The sequence below is a fragment of the Trachemys scripta genome, chromosome 8 (assembly GCF_013100865.1).
Source record: "Trachemys scripta elegans isolate TJP31775 chromosome 8, CAS_Tse_1.0, whole genome shotgun sequence".
Lineage (NCBI taxonomy): Eukaryota > Metazoa > Chordata > Testudines > Emydidae > Trachemys > Trachemys scripta.
Genome location: NC_048305.1, coordinates 85204492 through 85225657, shown reverse-complemented (window position 1 = coordinate 85225657; position 21166 = coordinate 85204492). Strand labels below are relative to the sequence as shown.

General features: G+C 40.5%; 1 protein-coding gene across 3 annotated transcripts in view; it reads left to right on the top strand.

Moving 5' to 3' along the window:
- ST6GALNAC3 (ST6 N-acetylgalactosaminide alpha-2,6-sialyltransferase 3) overlaps positions 1-21166 on the top strand; it is a 336438-nt gene that overhangs the window by 274271 nt on the left and 41001 nt on the right. Inside the window, exon 4 of one of the 3 annotated variants that reach the window (XM_034778729.1) lies at positions 7691-8266. The exons of the other annotated variants lie outside the window; for them this stretch is intronic. Coding sequence (XP_034634620.1) covers positions 7691-7754 — 64 coding nt within the window. The 3' untranslated portion in view covers positions 7755-8266. Of the gene's footprint in view, positions 1-7690; positions 8267-21166 lie in introns of those variants that run through there. 3 annotated transcript variants of the gene reach the window in all.

Below are 21166 nucleotides of genomic sequence, written 5' to 3'. Positions count from 1 at the left end.
GTCACATAATGAGCTCTATATCAAAGAATGAAGTTTGCATAATTGAGAAGATGGACTCACTTACAACAATGTGAGAATCCATTAACAGGAGGCTAGAACAAAGCTAAAATGATAGCATTTGATGTCACTTATTTCAACTGAAGAACTAGACTGTTTCTTCAGATACTGGTATAGGTATATATGCACAATGTGGAATATAAATGTGCTATTGCAGTTGGCAAATGAACAATGATCGGGGCCGTCCAATAGCCCACAAGCATTGTATATAATAAATAGAAAGGGGTTATTCTACTCTAGATATACAATAACTTACCAATATCCCTAAAGTGCATGCTACTTAACTGGATTTATTACAATAGATAATTTATTCATTCATTTTCATGCTAGGATCTCTGCAATAATTAAAAATACCATAAATAATACCACACATACATTAACTGCCTATGCAAAATAATTGCCCACCATAATTATCTGTTGATCTTTGGGCCTATCAAATAACTATTGGCATGTTTTAAAGCTCATAAATAATTGTATTCCTAGCAACAAACCCACTGCACAGTGTCAGTAATTCAGCTACCATTGCAGTACAAGTCAGCCCTGGACTGCTGCATATCTCTCCCTTGGAGATATAGCAGTTGTATCGATTATTACTTTGTTAAAATACACATTTACAAATGACAGCTGAATACCAAATGCTGTCCCAGCCAGTCAGAATATCCTTTGGAATGCAGTTAGCTGGCACTATAATGCAGGCAGTTATTGCTTTCATCCTGCATTTTGTCTTTACCATGACTGCAGACGGAAATGTTACATGAATTCAGGGAATCCAAACCTGAGCTGGAAAAAGGAAAAAAACTCTTATCTGAAACCTGCAGGTAGTAAAACCTACTTCAGTGCATCTGCTTAGAATGAAAGAGAGCTGCAAGCTCCATGGTAATATAAGCATGAGAATACAAAAACAATCTGAAAATGACAAAACAGTCCTGCTTACCTTCACTGAGTTATAAGTATCCATGTATGGATGTGTGTAATGTATTTTTATGGGCCTTGGGACAAATTTACAAACCATTGCTTACAGCAATATTTCCAAAGCTTTTGCCTATACATGAGTGGTAGCTCTAGCTAGAGCATAGGCATCTCACTGGAACTTTAAATGTTACTTTAAATATTCTGCTATAGTATCAAGATCACAGAGATGTAATTTCTTGAAGCTTTATATCAGACGGTGGAGCTGAGCACTACAAGAAATACACAGTGGTGTGGCAAGGGTTAACGTCCTGTTTTTCATAAGATCTTGCATGATTTTCCTGCAAACTTTAATTTCCGTTGGGAATAATAACTTTGCAGCTGCAGTAATGTGTGGTACACCAGTGGCAAATTCTTGTCTTTGGAGGTTTATGCAAGTCATTATTTCAAAATAGATACCCAGGAGTCACAGCTGGCTAATTAGTGTAGTACTAAGGAAAGCTAGAAAGTGACCCACTTAACAGCTTTCAGGAACCCACTGTTACAGTTCAGCAAACTTTTCAAATTGCAGTTCCAATAAAATTGTCATTTTTTTTTTGCTGATTATCAAGATATGTTTAAGAAATAGAAGCCTCTTGCCGTAATAATCTGCCTCCTCATTTCTGACACAGGTTTTCAAATAACTGTGCTGGTCTAGATGCCAAAATACCCAATGTGCACATGCTGTTAACGTATTTACACAGGCACGTGCCAGGCAGGTATGTTATTGTCCATGTATGTGCTGAAATACCTGACTGACACACATACATTTGGTATTTGCATGAAAATAATTGCATATGCCTAAGTGAAAACCTGGCCTTCATACCAAGGTGCAGTGTTTGTGGCTTTATGCTTCACTTCCATTAAGCTTCTTGTAACATCACAGTTATGAATTTTCCAGCTCGCTCTCCCTGCTGCAGCCCCAGGCCAGAGGAATTCTGTGCCCCCGCTAATTATTGAGGGGACCTGTGCCCCTGCTTGCCCTCCTCTTGTGCAGGCCCCTGTCCCTTCTTAACTAAACCCACCCAAACAAAACAAAACATTACAGAAATAGCATGCCGTCTGCCACCATCACATGGTTCATGCTGGATGTTAGATCCCTTTCCTCACCCTCACTTAGTCTATTGTAATTCTTCAGGCAGGGACCATCGACTACTCTGTGTTCGTACAGCGCCTAGCACAATGGGGATTCACTTTTGTTTGGACCTTAGGCCCTACCATAATAAACATACATGATCAATAAATATTTAAATGTGTGGTGCAGTAGTTAGGATAATACATCAAACTGGGTTCTCTTCCTGGCTCTGCCAGCTGCTTCACTGTACGATCTTGGGCAAGTCACTTAACCTCTCTGCACTCAGTTTCCACATCTGTAAAATGGGGATGAAAAAGCTGGCTCACCTTTGCAAAGTGCTTTTGGGGCTGTTGATGAAATCTGTAGTAATTATTTCTATTTATTGTTTTAGCGTAAAGGAAATGTGAACATGCATGTTTGTAGAGGGAAAAGAGCTGACGGCTGCTTGGCTCAGCTCAGCTCAAATGTGTATCAGGTGATAGTTGCCTTTTCTGTGTCCTTATTAAAGGCTTGATCCAGTGCCCATTGATGTCAGTAAAAAAACTCCCCTTGACTCCAAGTGGGATTTGGATCAGGCCTTCCTTAGAGTGCAAAACAAACGGCTGTGACCTTGCCATCTGTCCCTTTGCTATATCAATATTTCCGCCACACCCGTGTTTCATTCTCTCATATATCTGTGCACCTTAATGGCAATTTTTAGTCATTAATTCATCACATTTTTTCTTCATCTAGTCTCCTGTGGAGAATTCTATGCAGATGTTGGTTAACAACAATACCTGGGTTTATTTAATGAGTTCAGATGCTTTCTAAATGTTGTGGAGCAAACTGGGAATCTTGTCATTCCTAAAGTGCTAAAGGCAGTAGTGAGATGCTGCTGGTTGTAGAGCACTGGCTGATATATTGCTGTTTTATAGCAACCATTTTCTGTCTTTTCTGTGATATTCAGCCTTTATGTACACACACAAACACACACACACACACACTTTTTGATGGAGACGTAGTACAAAACAGTGGCAAATACTCTACACAGTAATTGTAGCCAGGAAGGGAAGTCTACAATATAAAAATTACTTCTTCTTGATAACGTTATTGCTACAGGCCATTTTTGACAGGTACCGTGCAGCCCTGTCTAAGTAAATCCGAGGCAAGAATTGCAAGGATATAAACATAAAGCACCAAGAAATTACTTCAAAAAGTACCTGTGCATAAATATTGGCATTAATAATTAATAACAATGAATAACAATGTCTTGGTCTGTTGGGTTGAAATCATATAATAAAAATTGATTAAAACATTAAACTTCTGTTCTTTCAATGGCATGTAATGAATCGAGAACCTAATTCTGCAAGTGGACAAAGAATGTTTAGAATCACCTTTAGTTTCTTTCTTCATGCAAAACACAGAGATAAAAGATACAAAAAAACTGTCAGGGGCTCTCGATTAACCAGGACCTAACCAACACAGAAAAACAGCAACAGTTCATACAGCTGGTAATTAATCTCCACATTTGCCAAGTGTCTCCATATTTGCCAGATAAAGTGCCTCTTTGAACATTAAGCTTCTTCGGTTAGAACCAAGGTATGAAACCAGATTTGAAGATGTGCATCTTCCTATGACTTCTGCTTGCAAAAAAGAAAAGCCAATTAAGTGGGAGGACTAAGCAAGCAAAAATATTGCCCTGGGATTTACACAGGTAACAGAGTTGGAAAGAGGGGAGTTTTTGTGACTCTTTTCCTAATTAGGTAGGGACTTTGTTTTTCACTTGTTGCTCACTCTTTGCAGAGCATGTTCAGAAAGCTTCCTGCTTTTACGCACAGGACCCTCTCATATTCTGTGCCATCTTTTGCCTCCAGGCAGTAAGGTCCTGATCCTGAAAAGTGCTGAAAGTCTTCCAAGAGGAGCTAAGTGCCTTCAGTGGGAGTTGAGGCTGGCCTTCTACATGTCATGGGCTCAGCATCTTATGGGATCAGAAAAACAACTCATAGAATAGGCAACAAGTCCTGTGACTGGAATGAAGTGTCAGAAAACATTCCTCCTAATAGAGGGGGAAAGTATTCTTATTCATGTTGTGTCTATACATCTCAAAGATCTTGATGAAGAATTCTACAGACATCCTATGTGACCTGCACTGCAGAATACTGAACTGCAAGGGGAAAACTTCTCCCGACCTGCCCTGCAGAACTAGACTTTGTCCACAGAGCATCTCTCTTCCATATTCTGCACAGTGTCTGCAAGTACAATATGTACCAATGACCTCTAGTGCAGATCAGAGGAGAATTTTGCCTTAAATGAGGATAAGCCAATGTGCTGCCTTTCTGCATTTGATTTTAAAAACAAATAAATTAGAGAGGTTTCCCATTTAGATCCATCTGATGGGTAGCTACTTGGCACAATTTAATATAAAACAATCAGGAATGTGGATTCAGACAGCAGTATTCATAACATGGTTGTGCTTGTCAGAAGCAACTTAATAAAGTTGGATTTGGCAGAGGAAATAAAGCTTTTTTTTTCTTTAAGCATTAATGTGCTTTTGTTTTGAACTTGTCAATTTGATTTGCCTGGGAGCTTTGTTTTGATTTTCCTTGAAGATTTCTGGTAGCAATAACTGTTTCCAACAGGAAGATTCATGTGAACTGACTGCCATTTTAGACTTCAAATCCTACAAAATGAAAGGAGACTGTATCTCGGATGTGAGAAGAAAGGGCTGATGCTTCTGTATGATGTACATCACTTCTAACCATAAATACATTTTCAAGATTAATAAAAAGAGCGTGGAAGCCTCGGTGTGTGTGTTAGGGGTTTATTGATGGCATCTCCCCAGAATACTGAGAAGAAACTATCAATACTCCTGACATTCTGCTTAATCAAGATGTGACCCTTCCATGCAGCCAAACAGTGTGTTTACATTATAGACAGGCTTTTTTTTTTTTTTTTGAGAATTTCATTAAATATTTAACAAATGCCACTAAATAATATACTATGACCAACAGTGCTGTTGGCTACGAAGAGGAAATCAATCAATTTGTTCTCTAGTTCAGCAGCCTTCAATCTAAAGCCAGGCATGTGAGCTGTGTATATAAGGGGGAAACAAACTGCACCTTGAACAATAGATAAAATCAGATCAATAATAGTATGTTCAGTTTTGTTTCTAAATTGCTCTTGCTTGGAATATGCCAACAGGCAAGTTCGATAACAGAACTCTGGGCTTGGAACAAGAGGTTCTCAAGCTTCCCCATCATGCTTGCAAATCAGTAAATAGTTTGAATCTGTAAGTATTGCACATCAAAAAGCCAAACTGCTGTAGTAGAGGCGCCTCAGGGTAAGCTGGGAAGGCTATGCTTATTGTCAAATATACAGACTGATCTTAACCCGATTATGTAAATTCGGAGCGCATTTTTACAAGCTTTACGGTAGTAGCCATTCTTCACTGGTTCAAGAGACAAGGTGGATGAGATGATATGTTTTATTGTCCCAACTTCTGTTGGTGAGAGAGAGACACTTGAAAATGTGTCTCTCTCACCAACAAAAGTTGATCCAATAAAATATTACCTCACCCACTTTGTCTCTATAATATCTTGGAACCATCATGGCTACAACAATGCTGCATTCACTGGTTCAAAGCATTCCTTTTCCTTTTCATGCATAGATGCTTGGCAATTGGTGCCCTATAAATACTTAAGCAATTGAGATAGATTAGGGATGGGACCAAATTTTGGCCTCAGTTACAATCATTACATCCATTAGGGATTGCTTGGCGCTGTCTGGGTTTACCTGAGGGGAGAAGTTGGCCCATTGACTGCAGTAGATATTTCTTGACCATGCTATCTAGGTGTCAGGGAGAAATCCAATCTGAAGCGCACACAGTAGCTCTGCTGAATGCTGGGAATGTCTATAGGTGGGAGAGGAGGATTGGGAACCTCTGCAAGGCATTAAATAAATCTGATCGGCATTTTTTGTGTTTGTAACTAAACCCCAAATGAGGTGAGTTTTCACATAACTTCAAATTCTACTGCAGACATTTCATGCAGCTCTAGACAGACTGCATCTGACAGCTCTTTACAGCTTTTAACCCAAACATAATTGCCTTTGTGATTTTTCCAGGTAAGATACAGTAAGCTACATAGATAAAGGATCCATACATACTGTTTGTTGACATGTATATAAGGAGAGGTCAAAGATAGATGGACGAAAGCAAAGGGAAGAACCAGTCCTTTGAAATTGAAAATATTTTACTGTGTGAATCCCAGTAAGATAAAACATCTCATTTCCAAAGATGTCCTGAGCCAGGAAGTGAGAGATCACCTTATACTGCACCAGCCACATTATCCTACAAATTAAAATCTAATAAAACACATTGGGAACAATTACACACATTTTTGAGGTCTTTACACAATAAAGTTATATAATCTGTCCACGTAGCAGCAATTCTTGCTGACAGATGTGATAATATTTAAATATGATGCTACATAATTATATGAAAACTTATTTTCCCCCTTTGATACCACAAAGACTGCTTAATCAGCCATGTTGAGCAAACAAAATTAAGTCCTCCTGGTGCCTTGTGCTGTCTACGGGTGGATGGAAAGGAATTACTGAGTCTCTCTCTTTAGGAGCTAATTCCTTTAGGTAGTATATATATCCTCTTAATCTGCGTGCACTTTACAACTTTGCCTTAACAGCCACTGCGGTACACTCTTTCAATGGACTTTCTAAAAAGATTTTAAAACCATTTAAATGACATATTAAAATATGTTCATATCCCTATAAGCATGTACCGTCAAGACTGGTCCTAGGGTTGTATGACCCACACAGTTAAATGTGACACCCTCTTGCCCTTGGCAGCTAAGGTGCTGGGAGTGATGACAATGGAATCCTTTTTTTTCCCCTCCCAAAAAATAAGAGAAGGATGGAAGTGGTGAGAGAGGTGGAAGCTTTTATGGGAGCTCAAGGAGCCTTGGTGGAATGAGGGGAGGAGGGATGGCTGAATAACCCACTCCTTCACCCCAACCAAAGCAATTCTCCACGTTCCTCTAAAGAAAAGTAAGATGAGCACTGTGTGCAGTTGGAAGAGCTATTCAGACCATGTAGTATGAGTTTGTTGCTCTATTTTGTGTATTTAGTTCCTCAGACTATCTCCATCCCAGCATGAGTTGGCCATAAACTCACTGCAATCGCATCATAATTTGGAATCTCTGCGGGAGACCGAACTCGCATCACCAGAGTGCATCATGCCTATGCATGTATCAATGCACAGCTACACACGCATGCAGCTGTTCCTGGCCCACACTGAGATTTTTCAATGTAATATATTAATAAGAGCGCTGGGATTTTTTAAATGTATACAGGAGGAAAAAGAGCATTACAATGAGGTTAGAAAACCCAGCAGAACACTGACACAGAAGTACATTACTTAGTGTGCAGTTGCATTAATGAACCATTACTTCAAATCCCAGGTTTGCCAATTGTGTCACTGTTCGTTTATCAAGGCAGAATCATCTTGGATGTGAATAGAATGCCTGTATAATAGATAACTGCTCAATCCTCCTGTACCAAATATTTCCTTGAGCCCATTACAAAAGATTTATTTTTAAATTGGATTTTGTTTTACAGCTGGACAGAGCAAGACAGTGTTTGTAGAACAAATGGTGTTAAAACCCCCCAAGGGGCTGGCTGACTTCAATAGCAACCAAGACTACTGCTTGAGCCCACTGATGCTCTTTTAATGAGTACTGCTTGTCAGAGGATCATATCTACAAGTTGCGGCATAAAATAAGTTTTCCATGAGTTTATAAAGCAGTCTGTCTTTTGAAATGGATGAGGCACCGTACCAATGTCTGCTGTACAAAATAGACACTGGTTTGAATTGAAGGAGGGTGGGGAGGGCGGATGACAACCCAAAGTGTGTGATGGTTTTTCTTCTCTTTATTTTTCAAGTTGTTTCCCTCTTCTGTGACAGACTGTGTTGTGTTTGTACACAACTAGCTCAATAAATTCAAGGAGAAAAATGCTGAAATATGAGCTTCAAAAAGAATTTCAACCTTGGTATGAGTGAATTAATAGAAGTATGACAGGTCGCTTATTTAGCAAACTGGGTGGACAGTAAGATAAAACCTTCTTATATGACAAAACATCCCAAAAAGTCTCTCTGTTTGTCCCTGGTAAACTATTCAAGATAAATTGAGAAGGCTCCCAGGCAAATCAAAATGACAAGTTCAAAACAAAAACATGTTAACGCTCTTAAAAAAGAAAAGAAAAGAAAAAAGAATGCCTTCCCTTTACCAAATCCAGCTTCGTTAATGTTGCTTCTGACAAGCACAACCATTTTATGAATACTGCTGTCTGAGTCTGCAAAATTACTTTTAAATAAAACTATACCGAGTAACTACTCTTTAGATGGATCTAGATCTGAGATCACAATAAAAGGACAGCATTTAGTAGCCTTATTCTTTTTACTCACACTCACACACTCTCTCTCTGTGTATATATATATATATATGTATATATGGCATAATATGGTATAATATATATATTATGGCAGTTTAGGTTATACCTTTGAATATCACATTTCTCACCCGAAACAGCATTGAGTAATTGGGTACTGCAGAATTTAATGTTCAATACTGAGTCATTTGATTAGACCCATATTTTATCACTCATACTATTAGCATCAAAGATTTTTAAGCCACAAGAGTATATGCTTGGATTTGATGTATGGAAAATTGAGGAAATCGGGTTCTAATACTCACTTTTCCCTTCAAGTATTAATGGTTGTTGTGTCCCATGCTAATCAAAACAGCTCAAATCACTGAAAGTTCTGATTAAAACTGTTAGACAAACTGCATCCGCCCTATTAAAAATGAACCACCAAAGTTAATACAGATTTGTTCAGAGCTTTGAACGATGTAAGTCATGAATCTTTCATACAATTCAAACAGAACAGAAATAGAATCCACTTAAATGTTACCATTGGTTGGATTCAATCTTACCAACCTGGATAGGTGTGAAATACCAACTTGCAGTGGATGAGACCTACAAAGCCTAATTTGACCCTAATAAAGAGAGAGGTTATGACACTTGTTTTTGTCTATTCAGTTAAATGTTTGTATTCACTTTTTTCTGACCAAAATCATAAATGTGCAATTCTGTTTTGCTCTGAAAATCAGTTTTAAATATGGCAACTCTTCTTTTGCACTGTACAGATCTTACATCTATGATGATAAAATCCTGAATTAAGGATAAAAACTGGAGAACTCTTTCTGACACAAAAATGTGTTTTGTTAGACATCTGGGTTGAATGCTTCACCTCTATTAGCCTGTATTCCAAACCAGCGGAGGACTGGAAACATTTATTTACCATATAAATGCAAACCAAGCTGCTCTTTCCTGTGAGCAAAAATGCTGTCAAACTTCCTTTGCGAGTAGAAAGTCTTGTGTAGTTTGCTACATATAATTTGCCAAAGTTCCTTACCATTCTACATGCTGGGCAGACAGTAAGTCGGAGTTCCCTCAGATATATTATCAATTGTTGCACAACTGACATTCTACTGTGGTCACTTTTTTGGGGATTCATCGTTAACTTTTTTACAAAGTCTGAAGTTTGTCCCAGTTTTTAATACTGTATGTAACCAGCTCTCTTCTGATGCCATCTTATATATGATATAGAATATGCAACTGCTAAACTTTCCCGTGAGCAGCCTTTAACATATTATCTGCATGTTTCAGCTGAAGTTAAACAAGAAAATGTTTTTAAAAATAAGTTTTCACTTTCATCTTTCCTAGCTTGTAGTGTTATCAGCCTCCTCCACCTCCATATAAACAGAGGGTGAGATACAGAAGAAAATTTATTTTAAAACACATGAACATTTTCTTCCTGTTCCATTAATATCTAGCTGAAATACCAGGAAAAGCTCTCAACAAATAGACTCATAGACTTCAAATCCTGAAGGGATCATCATGATCATCTAGTCTGACCTCTTGAACATTGCAGGCCACAGAACTTCACTCACCCAATAAGGGTGTTGCCTGTCAGGTGACTCTTTGCTAACATTGTACAAGGTATCTTAGTAGAACAAGAAGCAATATTGTCCTTAAAGTTTATCTCTCTCCGCTTCACTGCAGAGCTTCCGCCTAAAACTTCCCGCTGGCTCCTTGCTACATTTGTCAAGGAGCAGTACACATAACCTTATAGCTTCAATTCTAGATGAAATCTAGAGTAAAATATTAGAAGCAGCATTCAAAACAATCTTATCAGCCTATACATCATCATTAGCCTGGGACAAGGAACAGAAGGTATGAGAAAAGGATAGATTCTGTAAATATGGAGTGGGTGGCTAGTTAGGCCAAGCACTGAGACCTGAGGTAGCAGGACCAGTAAATAATGATAAATGGAACATTCTTTTCTGAGGTATTTCAAGCATGGACAGAGAGAATGGAGTTATCAGCTATTTGGCAACAGGTCTCCATATGTGGTTTGGGGAAAAAATAAATGTCAGTTGGTTTATTTTGTTGCGTCTGTTGTTTGTTTTGTTTTTGCTTTCAGACATTCAGTGTAAAACTTTAGGATCCCCAATTCACGTAGTGTTAGCCTGGCATTAGTTGTGGGATGTGTCCATCATACCAATCACTGAAACCCTGGTGAGACACCATAGAGAAGGAGATAAAGTCATAGCTGTCATCTCATGAACCCTGTGTTCTCAGGCAACTGAATAGAGATGGGAAAATTTAAGTTTCTTTTGAATTATGTGCTGCAAAGTTAATTGTTTATGCTAATCTCTAATTGGTGGTTTAGTTTCCTTTCTGCAGTTACAGTATCTGGCAGTGTAGGGCTCTGAGAGCCAGACACAAATGGAGAATTCGCCAATAGAAATTGAAATATTAGTCTCCCGAGACTCCCAATGTACAGATTTCTTTGGCTTATAAAAGACACATCAGTCATACCACCACTCAGAACCAGCCCCAGCTGATTTCTTAGACTTTGTCATAGGCAGCTGGTAATAACTCCAGTGTGCAGATGATACGTTACAAGGGAGATGCCAAGGTGTATGCACGGATTAGTTCAACTGACCTTTTTTTGGCAGATGTCACAAAAAATGTAAAATGGCTCAGCAAATTCCACGGGGATAGATCTAGCTATTACATTCCTTCTTTCTTTTTTCATTCTCTTTTCTCAGTAACTCTGGTGTAATGTATTGCAACAAGAAATAATTGAATAATATTGTAGTGTATCAATGTTTAGAAACTTTTCTTAGCTTTCTTCTTTAATGCTTGCCCTAGTACAGTTTGCCTCTCTGTCCCATCTATAGGGAAATGGTATCACAGGGTGCCACTGGCCCGTTAAGAGGGAAGAGGCCAGTGCACCTGTGACTCATCAGCTACTTCCCAGTTGGGTTTTAAGAGAGAACATCTGAGCCACAGACACAGGAGATCCCAACAAAAGGGAGAGTCAGTCAGGGAAGTGTAGGTGAGCAATGCCTGAGAATGAGAGATCAGCAGGTGAGGGCTGTCAGAAACCAGAAAGCCCCGGAGAGAAGCTCTGGGTGGTTCCTGGGGGAAGGTTGAAGGCAGGAAATCAGTAGAGGGGTTTGCTGAGTGACTTCCCCAAGCTAGAGAGCCGGGGCTGTAGGCCAGAGAGTAGCGGAGGGACATCTCCACACTGGAGAGCTGGAGACCGAGAAACAATGAGAGGGCCGGGGGACTGAGCGATGCTCCACTGGTGAGACTAATCTCCCAGAAGAGTGGTTGTGGGGATTTCTGCTGGGAAGAGCAGGCTTGCAATTCCAGCTGGAATGGCTGGGGCTGTCCTGGTAAAAGGATAGGAGAGGACTGAAGAAGAGCCCAGGTGGATGGAAAATGCTAGAGTATGGTATGTGGGGATGTCACGGATTCACAGGGTCTGTGCTATACCCCAGCCTGGAACTAGTCCCTTGGGAGTGACCCTGTAGTATGCCAGTCCACAAGGATCCTCAGTGTTCCACGGGGGCAGGCCTGTGGCCTTCTTGACTCCAAAATTGGGCCTTCAGGCACCAGAGATCCCTGTCTCTCTCCATGGCTCCCTGCAGCCAGCCCAGCCAAGCCAAATTCCTGCAGGAAACTTGTTTTGACTCCTTCTGAGTGCAGTACTCTCAGTAAGTAGTTGCAGCAACACCAGGCAGCCTTTCCAAAACAAGGTAACCATTTATTAGCCACCTGGCATAGCGCAGAGAAAGAAGTAAGGCTTAAGACAGAATTCAGACTGGCCAATGCCAGGGTTTCACTCAGCCAACCTTCTGTAGATTCCATCTTGGCTCTCTTTTTCTGTCTCTCTTCCTTTATCTTAGTCCCAGTTCAGACCCCCATGTTTCTGAGAGCTCAGTTCTTAATACAGCCACCAGACACTTCTCCCATTGGTTCTCCAGCTTGGGGCCTATTCTGTGCATCCTGCAGAGCAGTGGGGGAAATCTCGTTCTTCTTGTCTGTTGGTAGCTAAGTATGAAGGTCCCAGGCGGTGGGATTTCCATTGTCTCTTCTGGCTCCTCCATTCTCATATGTAGACTTTATTCAGTTTGTTAATGAGTCTAGTCTCCACCCAGGCTGCTACGTGAGTCAAACACCTCATCCCTTCCCTTTACCCTCAGTGCATAGTAACACAAAGCCCAGAGGGAAACTGAGGCACACGTAGGAGTCATAAAAATATTACTAAAATTCCCACATTCATCACAGGGGCATTGAGGGGACTAGATGTTGTGAGGTTTTAAGGAGTTACATGCACCAGGCATGATAAATGGACTATATTTTGGGGCTTTTGTTAGGAACTGCTTTGCACTATGTTTTGTAATAAACTGGCCCCAAGTCAGAAGAGCCTGATATAGCCTTACTGGGGACTCTGAAGGAGGAAAACTGAGGCAGACATGCCTGTTCTGCTGCAGTCTGCCACTGCAGGGCACTCCAGGTGGTACTGCCCTATACAAATAGCTATAGTGCTTCTGTAGAGCTCTAGCTTGAAAAAAAATGAGTTTCAAAAGTATCAACGGTGAAGCTGTAAAATAATTTCTGCTTGATGCCAAAGTAATATTAGCAATGTTAGATTAACCAGTTCTTCACTCAGCAGTAAGTCTTACGTTTTAGTGGAGCTGGAATATGAGTGTATGAACCTGGTTCTTTCAATGGAACTTCATGTATGACAGCTAAGCTTGAAGTAATCATGGCTCATTAATTCATGTCATGTTGGCCAAAATTATAAGATTACCATTTCATAGATATAATCCCATCTATAAATCATATAATGAAAAATGTCATTTTCCTTTGGACCTTGAAATGTGATCACTTTACCTTCTTACAGCAGTTGCTTTGACTAGCTCTTCATTGAAAGTGAAATTTCAGAAAAGTTAGAGGATGTGAAGTACTGACTGGACAACACGCTAGGGAATATGCTATAGATTTATTGTAGTAAATGTTTCATTGGCTTGCAGGAGGGAGTGGAAGATCTAATAGGTCTTTTCCATCTCATAGTTCTATGATTCTGTGACATCTGACAACCCTGGCTTTTGAAATCTGTTTTTTAATAGACACACACATATAACATCAGTGGGAGCTAAGCACATGCCTGGCTGAGAAAACAGACCTCTATAGAATTGTGTCAATGAAGCATACTATTCTGAGCGATCATCTCCCCCATGTTTCAAACACTCATTCAGTTGAAGCTGAGAGCTGGGTCTCTTTGGGAAACCAGCTGGGTAGATCACAGTGAAGCACAATGAAAGAGGATGTACCTTTATTTAATCTTGTTTGAAATTCTTTACTTTGAAAGCTTTACAGTACATTCAGAAGAAGGTGAAGGTTTTTCACTGCACCCAAAGAATTAGCAACCCCTATCTCATATGTTTGAACGTAGTTGTTCCTCTTCAGACAATGTGTTAACCATTGTTTAAATTCTGTAAATAATTTGCACAGATTAATATCCATTTTAACTGTTAATCTGCAAATCTGTGACAAATCATGAACTGTATTTTTCCCATTAAAGAACCATCACATATATCATCTTTGATGTTTCAGGGGTCTCTGTGTTGCCTATTGTACTGTGGAACTTGATAAAGTGCATTTGCAAATTGTATGTCACTCTCATACTGTAGATATTATATTTTACACTGCAGACAAACTACTTTAATGTGATGTACATTGGCAAATGGATGGTCTTGTAGTTAATATAATGGATCTCCTGAGTCAGGAGATATAACTTCTGTTTTGTCAACCACTTTAGGTCTAATTCTATGCCACAAATGTCAATAAGTGTGTTACTGTTGATTTCAGCAGCAGCAGGGCAGGATTTATGGACAAGCTTCAGTTTTCTCATCTGTGAAATGGGTAATAATACCTAGTTAGTTGACAGATGTGTTGTGTCAGGGTCTCTGGAACAGGGGGCTATGCACTCCCACTTTTTCCCAGCTATAAGGGTGAGCAATGGCGGGGTGGAGAGTCTTGGGGGGGAACAGTTGGTGTGGGGGCAGAGCCTCGGGGAGAAGGGGCAGCACGAGGACAGGGCCTTGGGGAGAAGGGGCAGTATAGGGGTGGGCCTCGGGGGAAGGGATGATGCAGGGGTTGGACCTGAGGGAAGGCGTGGCACGGGAGGTGGGCCACGGTTTGGATACCAATGCCCCACACACACACTTTTAGGGACCTTCCGCCACTCCTGTGTTGTGTATTCATTTGAGTTCAGAAAGCACTTTAAGAAGCTTGGATGGAAGGTGTGACAGGAAAGTAAAGATTACTATTCATTTTAGAGAATTAAAAAACAATATGAAAGTAACTTAAAACAATTCAGCATGACTCAAAGTAGACAGCACTTGAAATTTTGGAGGCTGTGGGCATCTATTCATGCGGTCATACAGTCATGTATATATAATGGTACTAATTTAATACCAACCCAAATTGGGTTGCTTAGGAGGATATATAAAATAAATCTTCTCAGACATTAATTTTGTCTGGCATTTTGGAAACTGTAGAATTTAATGAAAACAATGGTTCACTTTCTAAAAGACCATCTCCAGAAGTGCATCCATTATCAGCCTCCTGCAGCAGAGCAGACGTCTATAGTAATATTAACCTCCTATTAACTGTGGTGCCAGATCTCTTTGCTTCCTCATCCCACTATTGACTTTGAGCAAGGTTAATGGCTCAGGAAAAGTACTGAAAAGCTATCACCATTTTTTTCTTAGGGAGGAATGGTTCCTTATTAGTAGCTTTCTCTTGTGTTGGCCATTGTGTTCCATTGTGTTGTACAGTATTTGCCTCATGGGATATCATAGACACAGTTCTTTTTAAGATGAATACTGTTACACATATAAGCTATGGATGGGTGAATTGTATAACATCCTTATGCAACTGATCATTCCCTACCTGCTATTTGTGCTTCTGGGATAAACTTCTAGTATTCTGGTATTGTAAAGTGGATTACAGTGACTTGCACCCTGGTAGCAAGTGTGCTGAACCCAAACTTGCAAAAAGATTTGGTCCCTCTAATCTCAGAGTGGACAATTAGGACAGGCTCAGATTGTTTTTGAAACATTTACCTATGCATAATTAAAATAGCCAACTTTCTGCCTTCCTTTCCCAGATTCACTCACATCCCCAATTTACCATATACACCTCTTCCCCGATATAATGTGACCCGATATAACACGAATTTGGATATAACACGGTAAAGCAGCGCTCCGGGGGGGCACAGGGCTGCACACTCCGGCGGATCAAAGCAAGTTCGATATAACACGGTTTTACATATAACGCGGTAAGATTTTTTGGCTCCCGAGGACAGCGTTATATCGGGGTAGAGGTGTATATAGAAAATTTCAGGAAACAGCCACTTGAAGAGAGTTTTCTGCCATTTGAAGAAATAATGGCTTTTAAGGCATCTTGTCTGAGCTGCAATATATTAACCTATCCCACTGAGCCAGGGATAGAATGGAACCGAAACCAGCACTGAATAGCTATAAGCCTGGCTTTGCAACTGATTTCCTGTGTGTGGCCTTGGGTAACTACCTTACCCTTCTCTGTCTCTGTTTTCCTATGTGTTAATTGGCAGTTATCATCCTTACATATTTATGTGGCCTTAGGAAGGTTGTTCAAGTCAGTGTTTGTAAGCTGCTGAGAAGGAGGTATTTCAGCAAAGGGTGTCCCAACTTCGGCCCATAGAACGCTGAGCAAGATCCCATTTTAACTTTGTGAATTTTCACATACACAAATTGGTGCTTTTCCTAGTGAAATAAGCTGTTTAACAGGAAAGTGGAAACATTTTGTATTTATGATCTCTTTTCCTAGGAAGGTAAGTAAAAATCCTTCCTGGAAAGAAGGGGAGAGCTTCACACACATCTTTTGAGTCTTACCCGATTCTTCTCCACAGTTGGGGGGCCAGTGAGTTGATCTCTGGCATCGTCTAAGCCAGTGGTCTGTACCAAACACTTTTACTCCAGTTTTCATCAGCCACTTAAAACTCCATCGGCTTTGAAGAAGTAGTTTGTGCATTGCAACAACTGGAAGTCATTCCCAAATGAGTGAAAATAAATGACATTTCAAACTCATCCTTTGTGTATGCTATTTTTTCACAACCTCATTGCAAGGCCTAGAGGAATAGGAACAGTTCTCTGTTTAGAGTGCAACTATCTGGCTGTTCATGTTAAAAGTCGATGATGAACCTAACAGTCAGTCTTACTATCTTGATTGAAAAAGCCACCTCTAAATTTAGCTGCTGTCAGTTACTTTTGAGGCCCCTGACAGTTGCTGGAATTTGTTGATTTATCGTTTTAAACAATGATTCTCTTAAAATTGTTCCATTTGCATCTCATCTTCTCCCTGGTAAATTTCTTAAATCTGTTTAGCTACCAAACTGAAGCAAGACGATACTACAGTGTTGCCATTTAAAAATTCAGCATTTCCCAAAGTGACACCACAGTATCAGTTGTTATCTCCATTTAACAGGTGGGGAATTGAGGCACAGATTTTCCCCCCTTTTTTAAAACCATGTATTTAAGCTTTAATTTAATATCTCTTCAAAGCAGTGCATTGACAGTATTTAGAGTGGAAAAGCAATAAGAAGCCCTTTTAATACTCTAATTTCTCTAGTAAGTAATTCCCTAACTTCTCCCCACCCATACCCATGTGTTCTCTCTCTCTCTCACACACACACACACACACACACACACACACACACACACACACACACACACAGACTCAGCTTGTGCAAGTCTGAATTTTTATTTGAAAACAAAGGGCTGTAAAGTAAGCCATCATTCACGCTTACAGGAGGAACGTCTGATGCAATTAACTTAGAAGTTGCCTTCTTTCCTGCTATTGTAACTTCCCCAGATTAACTTTCTCCATCAAATAAAAAACAAAATATTTCTGCTGCCTACCTTTATAATTTTTATTGAGCCAGCCACACTTACGATCGTTGCTGGGATCACAAAGCTAGCTCTCGGTGTTACCATCAGTGGGTCTCTTGCTCTATACTGAGTGGGAAACATTCAGCTCCACACCACCACTACTCCCTAAATCAGCTCCCCTCAAATGTTCTGTACGTAGAAGGAAGCAAACACCCTTAGCATCCTAACTAATTCCACTTCTCCTTGCCTCCCCCAACTCCATCTTTTTAGGAGTATAGCCCTACCTGTCATTGACTTAGTTTCTGCTCCCTTTTCACTGACTGCCCCACTCCCACCAACGGGAATCAGCAGATGGGGGAGATTTATTTAAAAGCTAGTTTAACTCACCTGTCTTTTGGAGATTCGGGCTCTACCCAGAATAAAAATCCTTCCTCCTTTTACCATATAGTGCAGGTTCAATAGCATTCTTTGGCATCCAGGAGAGACTGGATTTTCTCTTCAATAATGCTTGAGTGTCCAACAGCATCTGGAAGAGGGGAACATGACATTTCTCTAAACCAGAACTCCATAACTCTCTGAAGTGACCAGGGTCAACACTGATAAAGGGGCCCTGGTCTCCTTTCCACAGAGAGATCCTACAACCAAGGTGGACAGTAGCTGACTGCTGTCTATATCTTCATAACCTTTTAAAGCTCCAGAGGTTTTTCTGTTTGTGCAAAATGCTCCCAAATGGACCCTCTGCGTTCAGGAAAGGGAGCTGAATGCTCAAATCCTGTCTGTTATGAGCAGGCTTAGAGGGATACACTGGCCTTTTGTTTGGTGCCTTTCTCTGCGGAAGAAAGATGTAGAGCGCTTCATTAAAGGACTTCTGGAATAAGCGGTGTCTTTCAAAGTTTTGGGACCAGTGGTGTTAGTTTCATCTTCAGCCAGAGTTACACAGTAGGGCCTTAAGTTTCTGTTTCCTGATGAACGCCAGATACTTACACCCATGTGTGCAAGCATCTATCCTGGAGGTGGCTACTCTATTGCTTATTTGACAGAAGAGGTACTAAGAAGTACATGGCAAGGAAATGCAGCTTTTTCTTTCAAAAGTTCATTGAGCAGGCACTGAGGGAACATGTGCTGCAGCGAACAACTGAGAGGCGCATAGTGATCCCAGGGAGGAACTGATGGCAGGAGATACTCAGAGTCATTGTGGCTTCTCTACAGGAGCACAGCACTATGCCTCCCACTATAGCCAACTTCAAGCTATTTCCTGTTCAGATGAGGTGTATGGAACCCAGGGGAGAATCTCTTACAACTGGGACCTTGGAAAAAATCTTGATGCAGTTCTTAACAGCTCATTTGTTAACAGATTTGCCCGTTACTTTTGGGTATGCTCATTTATTCAGGTTACTCCTCTGGGGAGGGGATTCTGTAATTCTATCAATGTACTGCTTGTGTTTTCATACGGAGCTCTACTTCTCCCTTCTGCAAGTCCCCTCCCAATGGAGCTATCCTGCAGGACCTAGGTTCCCTAGGGCTGGGTTTCTCCAGCCCCAGAACCTGATGAACACCCACACCCACACATACATTAACAGAGCAAGTCTGAGTGGACCGGGTCAATCAACACTGTGAAGCTGACCCCTTATATGTCTCTGGACTCACTGGGCTGGATGAAGCAGCACTTTCAAGCTGCCTCTCCTTATATGCCCCTGGGCTCCATGGACTGGGTCAAGCAGCACTTTCAAGCTGTTACCCTTATGCGTCCCAGATTCAGCACGTCCCTATTCCCACTCTCACATCACAATTGTACTGGCAGTAACCTACTTCATGAGCAAACCCCACAGTATTTTGGGCACTGCATGGATCTTTAGCTTAGGTAAAAGAAGCCTTGCTGTAGAGTGAATGGGGGAAGCCAAAAACACAAAAGAGTAAAGTTCAACAAGAGAGAGAGAAGCAACCAACTTAACTATAAAAGTTATTTATTGAATAATAGTGATAACTACACAAGGAGGGCTAAACCAACATAACATACATTATTAAAAGCTAATATCTAAGGTAGAAAGGAAAACAAAGAGAGAGAAAGAGGGGGGATCTCACCCACTGCATGAGGCTTGAACTGGTTGGGGTTCCCAGGTGATGGTGGTAGCTCAGGGTCCTGAGTGCTGGAGACAGGCAGAGCCCGCAGCACGATCAGTCAGGAGAATATGGAGTCCCAGTGGAACTGATGCATAGTTTGGATCTAAGCATCAGAACACTGACTGGAGGGTGAGTAGGGGGTTTTGTAGAGAAAATACAATGGTTCAAGGGAGAACACTAGATTTGTTTATAGGTAAACTGATGACTCAAGGATTTTCTTTAGGCTTGACAATAGGAGCTGATCACTCTTGGCTATGGGTGGTATTTTCTTCCACAGAGCTCACAATGCAACTAGGCTGCTTCAGTATTTGGATATCAATCAAGGATTCATTACTAGAATTGGTCTGATAATTGCTGAGCTGGGTGTGTGCAGGCATAGGTTCATTAGCATCTGGAGCAGAGATTCCCATGATGCAATGCGTCTCTGCTTTTTCTGGTCCCAGAGTTCAGTGCGGTTCTCTGTTCTCCATTCTGTATGCAAATTGAGACGTCTCCTTGTCCCATCTTTCATGCAGATGAGGCTAGGGGAGTTGTCTCTGTTCTTCATTCTGTATGCTAATGAAGATGTCTTAATCTTGTCACCTTTGTCAGGCGGAGTCTAGGTGTGTCTCCCAACGCCCTTCACTGCTCTCTGTGAGTTTTTTTCCCCCTCTGGTGGGTTTTGGTTTAAGCAGAGGCTGGGGGATGGGGTGGAGGGGGTGTCTTTCATGAGTCAGGCTGGATACTGCACCCTGGTTCCCCAAGAACACAGAGCTGACTGGTATCACATTAGAACAGTAGTAACGTTTTCTATAAGTGTATTTTTATGGCTTGACTGCCATTGATTGAAGTACAGAATCAGTGCATTTTCTGAGGCAGTTAGAATCCCTGGTTTTGATAATAGTAAGTTCAAAAATTATCAGTCTAATCATCTAGACTGTACACTGTCAGTGTAAGCCAATATAGTGAAGGATTCATTTAGTTTAAATGGTTTGACATTTCAAATGAAACAAAGTGATTACATTACTCTGTTATAACAGGAGAATGGTCTTTCACTTCAAAAATAAATGCCCCAATTTCCCCTCTACATGTTATATTCCTTTCACTGACATTATCTCTTCAATAATTTTCAAACTAAGCTAGACACGGTTTGGATTTGTTGTCATGAAAGTCCTTATGTAAGTAGCTCTTTAGAAGGTATGACCCATATACCTGATACACAATTGTACACTTGTCAGAGGATGCAGAGCTGTTTCTGGACATCAAAGTTACAATAACTGATTTCTATTTGATTTGTTTTAAATTCCTTTATGCATATTAAAAAATGCAGGCATTTAAAAAATTGTGGGCACTTTGTCTATGAAATGAGACTATGAAATATCTTTTAAACATCTTTTTAGGCTCAGGCAAAATTCAAAAGTGCTAACTGTGCCAAAAATGTATCCTCTGGCTGCAGAGAACCCCAGGTAAGCATGAATAGCTACACTGCTATAAGGGATACCAGATTAAAAATTAACAATTCAGTTGCATGGAATATTGGAGATAGCATCACAATTAGCTTTATAAAACGGCACCATTCTTTACGAAGCTTTTGCTTTGCCTCTTAATGCTATTTGTCTGATAACCACTTGCCAAC